The 15194-nt window shown below is 36.5% G+C and overlaps 1 protein-coding gene across 1 annotated transcript in view; it reads left to right on the plus strand.

The window, feature by feature from the left end:
* The first annotated feature begins 5693 nt into the window (after positions 1-5693).
* LOC100732191 (T-cell surface glycoprotein CD1b1-like) overlaps positions 5694-15194 on the plus strand; it is a 29893-nt gene continuing 20392 nt past the window's right edge. The window contains 3 exon segments of the mRNA XM_063254055.1: positions 5694-5940; positions 6700-6966; positions 9153-9179. Of these exon segments, the coding sequence (XP_063110125.1) occupies positions 5694-5940; positions 6700-6966; positions 9153-9179 (541 nt within the window).

A 15194-nucleotide genomic window follows, 5' to 3' on the forward strand; every position in this document is an offset into this window, starting at 1 on the left:
AGTTTTACAGGGAATATCAATCTGGGCTGGAAACTGTTTTCTTTCAGGATTTTAAATACTTTACTCCAACCTCTTCTTGATTTGATTGTTTGTATTGTTTGTATTGAATTTAATGGGCTTTCCTTTATAGATGATCTCTTTCTTTTTTCTAACAGCTTTTAATATTCTGCTATGTGTTGAATTTCTGTGATCTTGATTATTATATGTCTGCATGTAGATTTATTTTGGTTATGGTTAACTGGAGCTCTCTATGCTTCATTGATCTGAATATCATTTCCTCTTCCTAAGCTTGGAAAATTATCTGAAATTATTTCTGTAAATAGATTTTAATGTCATTTGTGTTGATTCCTGCTTTTTTATTCACATTTATTATTCACATTATGTTTGTTTTGATTGTCTTGCAGCCTTTGAATTGTTACTTCCTCACTCATTATTATTTTAAAGATATTTTTCCTTTCATGAAAGGACAAGCCACAACCCCGTCTTTAAGGTGTGAAAGTCTATCTTTAGTTTATATCAGGTTCTTTTTACCAGCTTTCAATAAAGTTTTCTATTTCCTGGAAATATCTCTGAATATGTTTCACGTATTCTAAGTCTTCTGTACTCATTCAAGGTTTCCCTCATTTTCCTATGCTCCTCTATTCTTCTATTTATATCTTCTTTAGAGGTGCTTAAACACTTTTATTATGTTTTTCATTTCTTCTTTTACCTGAGATTATATCTCTGTTCTAATTTCCTTTTTTGCCTCATGAAATTGTTTCTTTATTTTAGTTGCCTTTATTTGAGAAACTTCAGGTGTGTGACTCCAGTCTAATTCTGTGTTTACATCTCATGGACCAGATCTGCTTGGGTTAGAAGCCAGAGACTGTTTTTTGCTTCTTAATTTTGACATACTCCTGGGTTCTTCTGGACAAGTGGATAGTGGCATCCCAGGCACTTCCTGTATTGGCTACAATTTCTCTGAAGTGAGACTATTTGATTCTTCTAGTCAGTGCTGGCTATGAGTATTTGATAGTTACCACTGGGTGTACTGGTGCAAGACTGTTGCATTTCCCAGGTTGTTTTTTTCCATTGGTGGCTGTTGGAGTACATGCAGGGACAGGGCTGGCCCAATGACTCCTAGCTGGTTACAGGTGGGAATCTTACCACTATGGTTTCTAGGAAGGTAGGGGATGGGGAGATTGGGGGAAAAGTAGTAGGTACTACCCTACTGAGGTGGTTAAAAGCAGGGAGCCCCCATCATGGCTATTAGAGTACACACAGGGCTGGCTACTGCCTCCAGGCCAAGTTGGTTACTGATCAGGAAACTTGGTGATGGCTGTTTCAATGAGAACAAGGATGGGGCCCAGTCCAAGCAGTTTCCACCAGTCTGCCCCAGCTAGAAACCACTGGAGGAAGCCTGCTGCTCTTCTGGGCTTTTCCTGCTTGACTCCAAAATGGATCCGAGCCAAAAGCTCTCTCCCATGGGAGAACTGAACGCTCTGCACACACCACCAGCCAGTGCAGTCCTCTGCATCCACTGCTGCGCTCCACCTTGGTGTCTCTATGCAGGGACTTCTGGGCTTTCCATCCACCACTGTCACCATGATTGTGCATCCACAGGTTCCAATAGCTCCTCTCACACAGCAGATTGGGCCTTGGGTGAGGTGCCACCAGCTACTGTCTTCTTCTTTAAGTTTTTCTTTTTTACTCTCTCTCTCTGGGTTTCAATTCTCACTTTAGGTTCTTCCTGGGTCCAGGAAACCCACCTCCTTTCTTCTTGTCTTCCCCATGATGCTATATTCTAGCTTCTGGGCTGTTTCCCTCAGAAAGCCTGTTTACTTTGCTGCTTACTGTTCCATCATCTTCTCAGAAGTGTCATTTCATGGTTCCTGAGAAAGATACCTAATACAGTGAAATCTGTGTGTGATCAGATCACAAATATAATTCAGTGTATAGGAGGAAAATGGTCACGTTAACTTGTCTATGTTACTAACAAAATTTAGCCTGTGAATAATTTTACAAAAAATGAAGTAATTTCTTCGACAATAAGTTTTAGAATAAAAATGAGAGGATAATCTTGTATGCTGAGTAGTTTCACAAGAAATAGCAATTAATTTCAATATAGATTTTATTTTTATTCTGACTCAATATATTATAATACACAATTATTGTTACAATTGGTGAATTTTTGAGTAGTAATTAGATAATAAAAGTTGACAATCTCAGATATTTTGTTACGTGACAGTTAACTGTCAAAGCAAGCTATGAAGCATTCTTTCTGTGAGTGTACAGATGCTTTGGGCATCATGCAGACAAGTCAGACATATTCTTGGACATGGTAACATCTCGTTGTTGTTGCTCTCACATCACTGTTACTTGTTCATGACATTCTTTGCTGTATAGAAATCTGAGTCTACTTGATAAGATTGCACACATTTCTTAGGTATCACTATTATGTTCTTAAGATTCTTTCTTTCTTTCTGTATCAAGGATTGAACCATGACCATGTGCTTGCCAGGCAGGTGCTGGACCACTGAGCTATAAGGATTTCTTCTTTCAAGTGAATCCACGACACATGAAATATACTGAACATTGTTGTTCTGTGTAAAATAAAAGGTGCATGATAAAAACATACAATGTTCATGTAAATGGCAACCATTATTGTCTTTATAATTGTCCAAATTATAGATAGAGTTTACCTGTGAAGTAATGGAGTCTGGACATATTGCTAAAAGATACGTAATTTTATATTTGCAGAATTATTCTCCAATGATAATCTTGTGTGAACAACACTTCAGGTTAATAGAGTGGAATGTGTATTGCCAGAAATAGAAACTGATACTTTTCTAATTTTGTATTTTCTATCCATCCAGTCAAATTAGTTACTGATACACTTGAAATTATTTATCACTATGTTTCTATCAACTTCATTTTGTTTCTCTCAAAGCATACCCATGGTGATAGTGCAGGGCTGAAAGAAATTTAATAGCTGGGTGTGGTGGCTCATTCCTGTAATCCAAACACTCAGGAGGTTAAATCAGGAGGATTACTGTGATTTCCACCTGGGATACAAAGTGAGCTCAAGGGCAGCGTGAACTGTGTAGGAAGATGCTGTCTCAAAAATAAACCACACAATAAAGAAATAATATCATTCTTTATAGTATTAATAACCAGAAATAAAACAAAATTTTTAAGAGTAATATGACTTACATCTATCCCTTACAGGTATGAGCTTTTCTTTACCACCATTTGCAATACTATTCTCTGGAAATAAAGGGCCTGATGTCAGAAGAGAATCTGTTGATTATTTAGGAAGATGTCTGTAATAATATCTTTATCTTTCAAATAAATTATACTTCACTCTATAACAGTTCTCAATCATTCAGCAAGGCTTTCAAATATGAAAAATGAATTAAAAGAGCAGCAAATCTTTTATATAAATGAAATTTAGATAAAATACAAAAGAAACAATAAAAATGTTCATGCACATATTATTTGTCTACTAGACAAGATCAATTTAAGACAAGACACACTACTGTGGAAAAGAGTAGTGATCCCAGAAAAAAAAAAGTCTGTCTTCAGCAGTCTGACTCTCAACAAAGGCATCCAATACATATTTTAGAGAAAGGCTATCCTTTTAATAAATAATTATGGAAAGTGGATATATGCATGCAACAGATTGAAAACAGATCCTTATCTCTCACCCTGTGTAAAAAATCAATTAAAAAAGAAGGAATGCATATGTAAATTAAGACTTCAAGAATGAAAGAAGTAAAAAGAGTGGGAAAACTTCAAAACACTATTAAAGGTCAGGTTTTTTTGGGAATAGGGCCCTCAAAATGCAAAGCAAAGCTACACAAATGGGATTCTATCATAAAGAAATTTTTGTATGGAAAATGTAACATCACAAGAGTTAAGAGACAAACTACATAATGGGAAAATCTTTCATAAACTACTCATCTGTCAAAAGATTAATATCCTGATTATAGAAGAAATGAAAGAGTTCAACAAAACTGGTTAACTAATCAAAAATAACAAGTGGCCTGAATAGACTTTTCTCAAAAGCAGACACAGCCAGTAACAACCAGTGCCTGAATAACACAGAACCTAATTCATAGGAGAACAAAGGATGCTAGGTGCTTGTAGACTCATGGTGCACGTGCTGTCACTGGTATCTTTCTTTTCTATCTTCTCTTTCCAACTTTCCTTCTTCCTAAAAAGTGCAGTGCCTGCTTTGTGTGTCTTGGTTGAGGACAAAGAAAAATAGAAATTTAGAAAAAGAGAATTAATTTAACCCCCAGACTGTCTAGCATTCAGTGGACCATAGTGCTGCATACCCATAATCTCAGCACTTTGGGAGGTTTAGGTAGGAAGACTGAAAGTTCAAATCCCACCTGAGTAAGTCGGTGAGACTCTCTCTCAAATAATAATAATAATAGTAATAATATTAACAACAACAATAATAATAACTATTATTATTATAACAAACATGGTGAGGAGTGAGGGTGTAGTTCAGGGGTTCAATTCCTAATACTGAAAGGGAAATTAAAAATTTAAATAAGAACTGACAGGAAGGCCTGATAATGCCAAAAAGACACATCTGAACCAACCTGACAAAACATCTCTTCTTTGTGTAAGCATTCTAACAGATGGCTTTAAAATGTAACTTAAAATGTTCATTTGCATAACCCTCATCTTTACTGCCTTTTTATAACTGATGGCCTTGTAATTTAACTTAAAATGTAACAGGAGATTTCTCCCTCTGTGTGACCCATGCTTTATATAGTGGATAGCCTTACAGTATAACCTGAAATTTTTAAATTCCGTTAACAACCCAAAATGTCACCGAACCTTCCAATCATAACGCACTAAATCTGCCTCCATATCTCCCAGTTGCTTTTCCCATCAAACCCTCATAATTCCATAGGTGGGGAGCTCTTGCTCTTTGGGAGAGATCTTAGTGAAGCCCACTGGTGTAATAATTTGTTTCTTAAACCTCTTCAGTGTAGTTTTTTGTCTCCCATTCTCATAGTTGTTTGTTTAGTAGTAGTCTGACAGTTTGTATCATAGTATCCCTCAGCCTACTGTGTTTGAATTTAAGTTTTAATTCCTTTTATACATTATACATGCTTTCCATATGAATGATCAAATTAATTTCTGTATGATCTGTTTTGTGAATTAAAAAAGCCATTGAGGTGAGATATTTTTCCTCATATTTCTGGTTGCTTGCTCCTTTGATCTAAATAATGCCTACTGCTTTTTACCCTGGACCTGTAATTTGGTAGATTTTTGTAGTCACATTGGCAAACTCTGAAGAGTTTGTTAAAATAGAAGTCAAGATATGAACAGATATAACCAGTCTGTTTAGGGAGACCAGACACAAGGAATGAAATAGGAAAAGGGAGACACAGAACCCTGGGAAGGAGTAATGTGATGGCAGAGAGGATAGGACAAGTGGAGGGAGAAATGCTTAGGTGCATGGATAAATGATGAGTAACTTTCTGGGCCAAAGCAGGTGAGAGGCTGAGAAGGGATCTAATATCACTTCCTCAACCTCCATATCTGTAAATGATCTGGCTCATGCAAGCAGAAGGACCTTTTGTACCACATTAGGTAGTTTTCTGAGCTCATATGAAGAGAGCTCAGGACAGGGAGAGAAACTAGGATTCAGAAAGACAAGAGCCAGTCTGTAAGTGAGGGCCACAGGGGAAATGAAAGATGGAGTAGGAGAACCTGGAGCGTGGGCGGCAAATGATTCACTGATGCCAAATTTCTATGAGGAAGAGATTGTCAGTTGGAAGAGAGAGCAAGTCACTACTACAGAGTACAGAGCAAAAAGAGTTGCCAAACTCAGAGATCAAACACAAGCTAAGAGACTGAAGTCCTCTCTTAGAGAGATGCTGCTCCTATCACTGGCATTGCTTATAGTTCGCTTCCTAGCTGGTGACACTTGGGACGGTAAGAGGAGCTCTGGCAGCTGCTGGCCCTGGTGCAAGGGGTCTGCATAAAGGCAGCCTGCGCTTACCCAAGTGCATTGCAGGCTGGTACTCTCCTTTTTTTCAGGGCTTTTCCACTATTTTGGTGGCTGGGACTGGAACCTGAGGTTTTGGGGCTCTCAGATGTGTCAAGCCTTGTAGGTTGTGCAGTCTTCGGGGTTTTGTTTTCTGTACATGCTCTTATTTTCCTTCCTGATTCTCTCTTTTTTTCTTATATCATTATTATTTTTTTTAAAACTTTAGTTTTATTAGAAATTGTTTATCGTGCATAATATTTACATTCTTTGTGGAGCTGGTTCATGTATATAACTCATCCTAATTTCTCTTTTTATTCCTTTCCTCTCTTCTCCCTCCAACCTTATTCTATCTTTTGATACTTTTTCCATTTGAGAAAGATCTATCTTTCTACTTCCTATTGTCTATTTTTTGTCCTCTTTTTATTTATAACTGGGCTTTTTGTATAAGAGAATACATGTAATATTTGAGCTTCTGTATCAGATTTATTTCACTTCAATATTACGAATGCAAGATGCAGATGCATTCATTTCCTACAAATGACTGGTTTATGATTCATAATGGGAGACTCCTCATGCTGTTAAACACCACATTTTCTTTGTCTGTTTGACTCTTGATAGACAAACAGGCTTCTTCCCAGATTTAACAATTATGAATCATGCTATTATAAACAAGGGTTACCATCTTATCTTTGTTTACTCCATAGACACCCAGGATTCAACCACTTTACATGTCAACCAAATCACATCCTTCATCAACAGTAACTGGGCACAAAATGAAGGCTCAGGCTGGTTGGGTGATTTGCAATTTCACTGGTGGGACAATGCCTCAGGAACTTTCATATTGCTGACTCCCTGGTCTCAGGGCAATCTTAGTAATGAAGAGATATCCAAGCTGGAGGAGATATTCCAAATCTACTTCTTTGGATTCATCTCCGAAGTGGAAGAACTTGCAAGGGAATTTCAGATAGAATGTGACTGTAGTTCTCAGACACTGGGGACATTCACAGTGACTTTATCTCATGGTTTAGGCAGTGTTCCCTCTGATATTTTGCCTCTTCATTACTTCACCTAACTGCCTGCACACATTTGACTAGAACAGTCTCCCACCTGGACTTGGCCTTCCACAAATATATTCCCTACTCTTACTGCTCTGCACCTTTCTCTAGTAAAGGAAGAGGACACTTTTTGACTTCAGCAGGCAGTTTGGGTCTTGTGAAACTTATTCATATTCTTACTCTTGGCTTCAGTGATCTAAAATGGAGCTTCTTTATTTCATCCATCCCTTCAGTGTTCTCCTCCTTATGGTCTCCTCTCTGAATGACACTTGGCTTCCTATGGAATGTTTTTTTGTGGCTCCCTTGAATTTTCCTCAGCCTTTGCCTTTCTTCTCCCATTTTACCACCATATTCCTTACCCACCAAGTGTGTCTCCCTCCAATGTTCTTTCTGAGACTCTCTAAGTACTATATTTATTTGATCCTTGACTGTTGTCCCCACTCAAATCCAACATTTTGGGTCCCTTCCACATTTTTTTATTTCTTGTTTGCTGTTTAATAACATCTTTCTCTTTTCCTTCTGTGCAGACCCCTTTGAGATTCAGGGCACCACTCTGAGTTCCATTCTGGAGTTGCCACTGTAAGCTTCCTGAGGGGAGCTTTCAGGAGACTGGATTTTGTGAGTATCAAGTATTATTCATGTTGGCCTTCCCCAGAGCGGGGTTCCTAGGCACAGATCTTCTGCATGTACATCTTTCAGTACATAGTTATCTATGACATGATAGAGATGCTCCTTGTAGAATTCTGCCCTCAGTTTCTTTCAAGTGTCCATAAGTTGGATCTGAATCAGCAAGATTAGCCCTGCTCTGTTTTACTTTGTGTCACTTTCTTTAGTTAAAAAGTAGAAAGATATCTGAGAAATTTCCTTAATAAATTATTATATTCTCAAAGGGTGGAGGGGTCAGAGTTACATGGTGTGGGTTAGAGTCATAATCTGAAACTTACCTATCTTGTTTCTGCCCCAGTGAAACCTAAGGCCTGGCTGTCCCAGAGATCAAGCCATGTGACTGGCCATCTGCAGCTGGTGTGCCATATCTCTGGCTTCTACCCAAAGTCTGTGTGGGTGTCGTGGATGCAGGATGAGCAGGAGCAGCATGAAACTCAGGGTACGTGCTGCCCAACGCTGATGATACATGGTATCTCTGAACAACTGTGGATGTGGTAGCTGAGGAGGCTACTATGCTGTTTTGCCAACTGAAGCATGCAACCTTGGAGGGCGGGAATCAACCTCTACTGGGATGAGAAAAGATGGGGATCATGCTGGAAATAATGAGAGACTGTACCAGGCTTAAATGAAGCAAAGAAGTGAGGGAGTGATAATGAGAAGAGAGGTTTAGTAGTGGGAAGGAGAGGTGAGAGAAGAGGAAAGCCCTTTAGAGTAGGAAGCATACATATGAGGGCTAAGCAAGGATGGGGTCATGTGTGTTTATGATTTCATATGATATTGTCTGCCTTTCTCATCCAACAGGATACTCCATCTCCACTGCATGAATCATTTTGGAAATACTAGTGCCTTTTTTGATTGTTTTGGTGTTATTTGTATTATAGTTTTATAGGCGCTGGTAAGTTTTTATTTTCATAATAATTTTTTCCATACAGTTTCCTATCTTTTCTGCCTTTAACAAGACATTAGCCTTTCCCCAATCTTCTCCTTTTCTCTATAATCTCTTGTGTAAAGCACATTCATGAAATCTCGATAAAACACACAACTTTAACATTTTTACCAGTTTGTGTTAAATAGATTCATACATTTTTGCAACCATTACCGTCTTCCATCTCCAGTTCTTTTCTCTTGCAAAGCAGAAACTGCTTTCCCTTTTAACAAAAACTTATTTTGTTCTTGTTTCCCTAATCTTTCCTCTCCAGGTTACCCGGCGGTTCATTGTGGAATGTTGTACTTATGACTGCTCTGTACCTTCTTTACCTTCTGCCTCTCTTCTCTCATCTTGCCTCACTATACATTGCACCATCCCTCCACAACTTGTACGCAACATTCTGATGTGGTTTATTGAGGCCTTCTTAGTGCTGCAGGTATTTTAGTTCTGTCTACCTTTCTCTTTATCTTTATTGTTAAAAATGCCCCTCTGTTTTCCTGTTCCACAGACCCCTTTGAGATCCAGGGCATCGCAGGCTGTGAGCTGAATTCTGGAGGAACCATTGATTTCTTCCTTAGGCGAGCTTTAGAGGGACTGGATTTCCTGAGTATTAACTCAAGCCCAGAACACTTGGCTCAGAAACATACAGCTTTGAACCTTGCTTCATCTATACTTTTAGAGTGAGTTCAGTTACTGAGCAAGCCCTTGTAGTACATTCCCACTTAGAATTAATGGAAGGGATGGAAGTGAAATAAAACAACAACTTGTTTCTGTATATCTGCCTTCCCTGCTTCTAGGACACCCATCGGCTATCTGGGACAAGTTTTTGAGAGGAGATTTCCCACAATATCACAGATTACTTTGTACTGTAATATTAATGCGCAGAATTTCTGTGCCAAATCACCTTCTGGAGCAGTCCAATATGAATGATTCTTAACCCTCATGAAATCTGGTCCCTCAAAAGCTCCCCTCAGATTTGCTGCATTCTATTTGCCAATATTTCACTGAGAATCTTTGCATCAATGTTCATTAGTGAGATTGGTTTGTAGTTCTCCTTTTTGTTTGGTTCGTTCTCTGGTTTTGGTGTTAGAGTGATACCTCTAAGAATGAGTTAGGGAGGACTTCTCTTTCAATTTTATTGAAGAATTTAAAGATTATTGCCACTAAATCTTTAAATTTCTTATAGAATTCAGCCTTGAATCGATCAGGACCTGAGCTTTTATTGTTGGTAAGGTTTAATCATGTTTTTGATTTCAGTAGCTGATATTGGGGTATTCAAAATTGTTATATCTTCTTGACAGAGCTTCAGTAGTTCATATGTTTCTAGAAATCTATTCATTTCCTCTGTGTTTTCCACACTGAGTAGAGATTTTCAAAGTAGATGTTCATGATCTTTTGAATTTCCATGATATTTGTAGTAATTTCCTTTCTTTTCATCCTTATTGCATGGGTTTGTGTTTTTTTTTCTTTTTCTTGAGAAGATTGGCCAAGCGTTTCCTAATTTTGTTTGTTCTCTCAAAATACCAGGTCTCTGATTCATTAATTCTTTGTATTGTTTTTTGTTTCAATTGCATTAATTTCTGCTCTGATCTTTTCAATTTCCTCTCTTCTATGAGCCTTGGGTTTGACTTGCTCTTCCTTTTCTAGAAGCTTGAGATGTAGCATTAGGTTATTTATTTGTGTTTGTTCCATTTTCTTGATGTGACTGTTTATTGCTATATATTTCCCTTTCAGGACTGCTTTCATTGCATCCCATAGGTTAAGGTATGTTGTATCTGCATTTTCACTGTATTGTATTATTCTTTAGTGTCATCTGTAACTCACTGTTTATTCAGAAGATTGTTACTTAATTTCCATATATTTATGCAGGTTTTGCAGGGATTTTTTGGCCATTGATTTCAAAGTTCAGTGTATTATGGTAAGATACTTAGTATGGGAAAATTTCAATACCTTTGCATTTACTTAATAATATTTTATGGGATAATATATGGTCCATTTTGCAGGATGTCCCATGTGCAGCCAAGAAGAATGTTTATTCTGCTGTGAGTGGGTGGAACACTCTGTAAACATCTACTAAGTACAATTGCTCACAAATATGATTCAGTTCTAGTATTTCTTTGCTGAATTTTTGTCTAGTTGATCTATCTCTTTGTGACAATGGAATGTTAAGGTCCCTTGTTATAATTGTGTTCTTGTGTGTTTGGTTTTTCATGTCCTGTAGTATTTGTCTTGTATAGTTGGGTGCTTCTGTACTTGGTGCATATATATTTTTGTTCTCTCTCTTGAATTTTTCCACTAATGAGTAAGTAGTAACCTTCTTTATCTTTTTTAATCATTTTAGGTTTGAAGTTCACGTTGTCTGCAAATAGAATAGTTACCCCTGCTCTTTTGTGTGTTGCTGTTGCATGTAATACTGTTATCCATTCTTTGACTTTTAATCTTTGAGTTTCTTTCTGGATCAGATGTGTTTCTTGTATACATCATGTTGTGTGATCATGTTTCATGATCCATTGTGTCATCCTATTTCTTTTGAAAAGTGAATTGAGTCCAATTACATTTATGGATTTAACTGACATGTATTGGCTCAAATTTGCCATGTTATGTTCCATTTGTTTGCTCTCTGCTTTCCCCCCTTTTTTCATTGTTTGTCTTACCTGGTGGTTTCTTTCTGTTGTTATTCTGTGGATTGGGGTCATTTATTTTTTTTTTCCAGTTTTTATTTCTGTTCTTTTTTTACTTAAAGAAAAACAGAATAAAACAAAACAGTAAAAGGGTACAAGTAAAACAGAATTTCAAAAAAACCAGTAAGAAATCACTAATTATTAGATTACGTATTGTCATCTTAGATATAGTTGATCAAGTTACAAAATTAAGCATACAAAGTGGACATTCAGTGAGACTGCAAACAGTTGTGTTCAGTGATCTAACAAAAACTTAGTAATATGGTCATTTATGTTACACATCAAACACACTTTCAGTTGTGTCCTTTAGAGCACTTTCTTTTCCTCTCTTTTTTACAAAAACATTTACACATTTTGGGTTTTATTACTCCCATAGTTCTTATTACTTTTTTTTGGAAGAGAGTAAAACCAAACATGACAAAACAAAGCAGAGTCATTCAAAACAAAGGATGGACATAGTAAATGATGTAAAAACAGAATACAAGGTAATCAATGATTACCACAATGTCTCTTGCTACCTTAAAAAGAATTGCCTATATCATCAGGTAAAATACAATTGAACATAACAGTACAGAACAAAGCCAATAAAACCTAAACATTGCAGACATTACTGAACTTCAAAAGAAGATAATAGTCAAACCAGAGTGGGCATCATAGTGAATCTTATTGCCTTCAAAGTAGTTGCCTATACCCTCAAAATTGATAATACCAAATAGAACAGAATAGAGTAAAATCAGTCAAATCAAGATGGTGAGAGCAATATGAGGCTTCAAATCAAGTTAATAAGAAATCAAAAAAGTTTCCTATATCCTGCTAATTTTTAAAAAATTTTTCCCTTAATTAAAAGACAATAATAAAAATAAATTTTAAAAAAGGGGAGACTGAGATAAAAGAGGACATAACAACATAACAATACTGGTCAGAACAGAACAATTTAAGCAACATAGTATTTCAACACAAGATAAACCGACTTAATAGTAGTTACCATAGTGCCTCTTTCCTTGAAATATTTGAGTATAACTTCGTATACTATAGCATCAAACATGTCAAGACAGTGTGAAATCATTCAAGAGGATGAAAGTTTTACAAGGTACTTAGAACCAGCTAACAGAAATAAAAAATGGTTTCTATATTATCTCTTTTCCTATAAAAATTTTTTGTTTATACTATCATATATAATAAAATACAATAAGATACAACATGATAAAAGCAATGGAGACAGAAGAACAACAATTTGATGGGACCTCAAAACAAGATGATACTAACTCAGCACTAGCTATTATAAGTCTTGTTTTCTTCAAAATACCTTTTCATATTATCACAGGCAATAATATCAAACAGCCGAGAATAAAACCATTCCAATTAGTGAGTGAAAACTTTATAAAACTTCAAAACGGTATAATGTGGAATTATGATCACCACATACTTTTATGTATTTGTATCATTTCTTACACTAGGGAACTATTTGGTATTCATACATGTGAGTTTGATTTATTTCACTTATGAGTATGGTCTCAAGCTGTGTCCATTTATTTATAAATGTCTCAATGTGGTCATTCTTTATAGCTGAGTAGTACTCCATTGTATAAAAATACCACAACTTTTTTTATCCATTCTTCAGTCGAGGAACACTTAGGTATTTCCAAGATCTGGCTATTAGAAATTGTGCTGCTATAAACAAGGGTGTACATATATCACTGTGGTATGATGCTTTCAGTTCTTCTGGGAATATTTCTAGAAGTGGTATAGCTGGGTCATATGGGGCTTCCAGTCCTAGTTTTCTAAGAAATCTGCAGACTGACCTCCACAATGGTTGCACTAGTCTACACTCCCACCAACAGTGCAGGAGAGTTCCTTTTTCCCCACAGCCTCTCCAGCATTTGTTGTTGGTGGTTTTCTTGATCTTGGTCATTCTTTCAGGAGTGAGATGAAATCTCAGTGTGGTTTTGATTTGCATTTCTCTAATGACCAATGATGATGAACATTTTTTCATATATTTATTTGGCACTTGTATTTCTTCATCTGAGAATTGTTTATTCATCTCAGATGCCCATTTTTGGATTGGATCTTTGAATTTTGGGGGTCTGATTTGTTTTAATTCTTTATATATTTTAGACAGAAGCCCTTTGTCTGAGGGGCAGTTCACTAAGATTTTTTTCCCAGTTTGTAGGTTTTCTTCTCACCATGCTGGAGACTTCTTTTGACGTGCAGAAGCTTTTTAATAAGAGGTTATCCCAGTTATTGATTCTGGGAAGTATTTCCCATGTGGTTTGAGTCCTGTTCATGAATTCTCTACCTACTCCTATAACTTTAAGATTTTTACCCAATTTGTCTTCCAATAGATTTAGTGTTTCTGTTTTAATATTTAGATCTTTGACCCATTTAGATTTTAATTTAGTACATGGTGATAGCCATGGGTCTAGTTTTAGTTTTTGACATATGGAGAGCCAGTTTTTCCAGCACCATTTATTAAAGAGACTTTCGTTCTCCCAGTGAACATGTTTGGCCCCTTTATCGAAGATAAGGTGGTTGAGTGTGTTTGTAGTTGTGGTTGTATCTTCTAATCAATTCCACTGATCTTCAGCTCTGTTTTGGTTCCAGTACCATGTTGATTTTACTACTGTTGCTTTATAGTATAATTTCAAGTCAGGGATTGTGATACCTCCTGGCTTGCCTTTGCTGCTTAGAACTGTCCTTGGTATTCTAGGTCTCTTCTTACTCCAGATGAATTTTAGGAATGATTTCTCGAGTTCTATGAGGTATGTTGATGGTATTTTTATCGGGATTGCATTGAACCTGTATAAAAGTTTTGGGAGAATGGCCATTTTCACAATATTTATTCTTCCTATCCATGAGCAAGGGATGTTTTTCCATTTTATGAGACCAATTTCATTTTCCAGTGTATTATCATTTTTCCTGTACAGGTCTTTCAGTTCTTTCATGAGAGTAATTCCTAGATACTTCATTTTTTTGCTTGCTAGTGTGAAGAGTTTGTCTTCTCTTATTTCTCTTTCTGTGACTTTGTTTTTAGTGTACAGGAATGCTATTGACTTTTGAGTTCTGATTTTATAGCCAGCTACATTACTAAATTTATTTATTATATCTAGTGGTCTTTCAATAGAGTTTTGGGGATCTTCTACATAGAGTATCATGTCATCTGCAAATAATGACAATTTAACTTCTTCTTTTCCTATCTTTACCCCTTTTATTTCTCTCTCTTGTCTAATTGCTCTGGCCAGTATTTCCAGTACTATATTAAATAGGAGTGGTGATAAGGGACATCCTTGTCTTGTGCCTGATTTTAAAATAAAGACCTTCAATTTTTGGCCATTTACTATGATATTGGCTGTTGGTTTGTCATAGATGACCTTTATTTTATTGAAGTAAAGACCATCTATTCCAATTTTCTGCAGAGTTCTTATCATCAATGAATGTTGGACCTTATCAAAAGCTTTTTCTGCATCTATAGAAATGATCATGTGGTTCTTACTTTTGGCTCTACTGATATGGTGTATTACATTTATTGATTTATGTATATTGAACCATGCCTGCATGCCTGGAATGAATCCCACTTGGTCTTGGTGTATGATCTTCTTGATGATTTGCTGCATCCTATTTGCCAATATTTTATTGAGGATTTTTGCATATTTGTTCATTAGGAAGATTGGTCTGTAGTTCTCTTTTTTAGTTGGGTCTTTCTCAGGTTTTGGTACTAGAGTTATATTTGCTTCCAGGAATGACTTAGGAAGTATTGCTTCCCTTTCAATTTCATTGAAGAGTTTGAGGCGTGTTGGCATTAGGTCTTCTTTGTATTTCTTGTAGAATTCTGCAGTGAATCCGTCTGGCCCTGGGCTCTTCTTTGTAGGTGA

This window comes from Cavia porcellus, unplaced genomic scaffold (assembly GCF_034190915.1).
Source record: "Cavia porcellus strain 051 isolate PalLab524CR breed Dunkin Hartley unplaced genomic scaffold, mCavPor4.1 scaffold_7, whole genome shotgun sequence".
In the NCBI taxonomy this organism is placed as follows: Eukaryota; Metazoa; Chordata; class Mammalia; order Rodentia; family Caviidae; genus Cavia; species Cavia porcellus.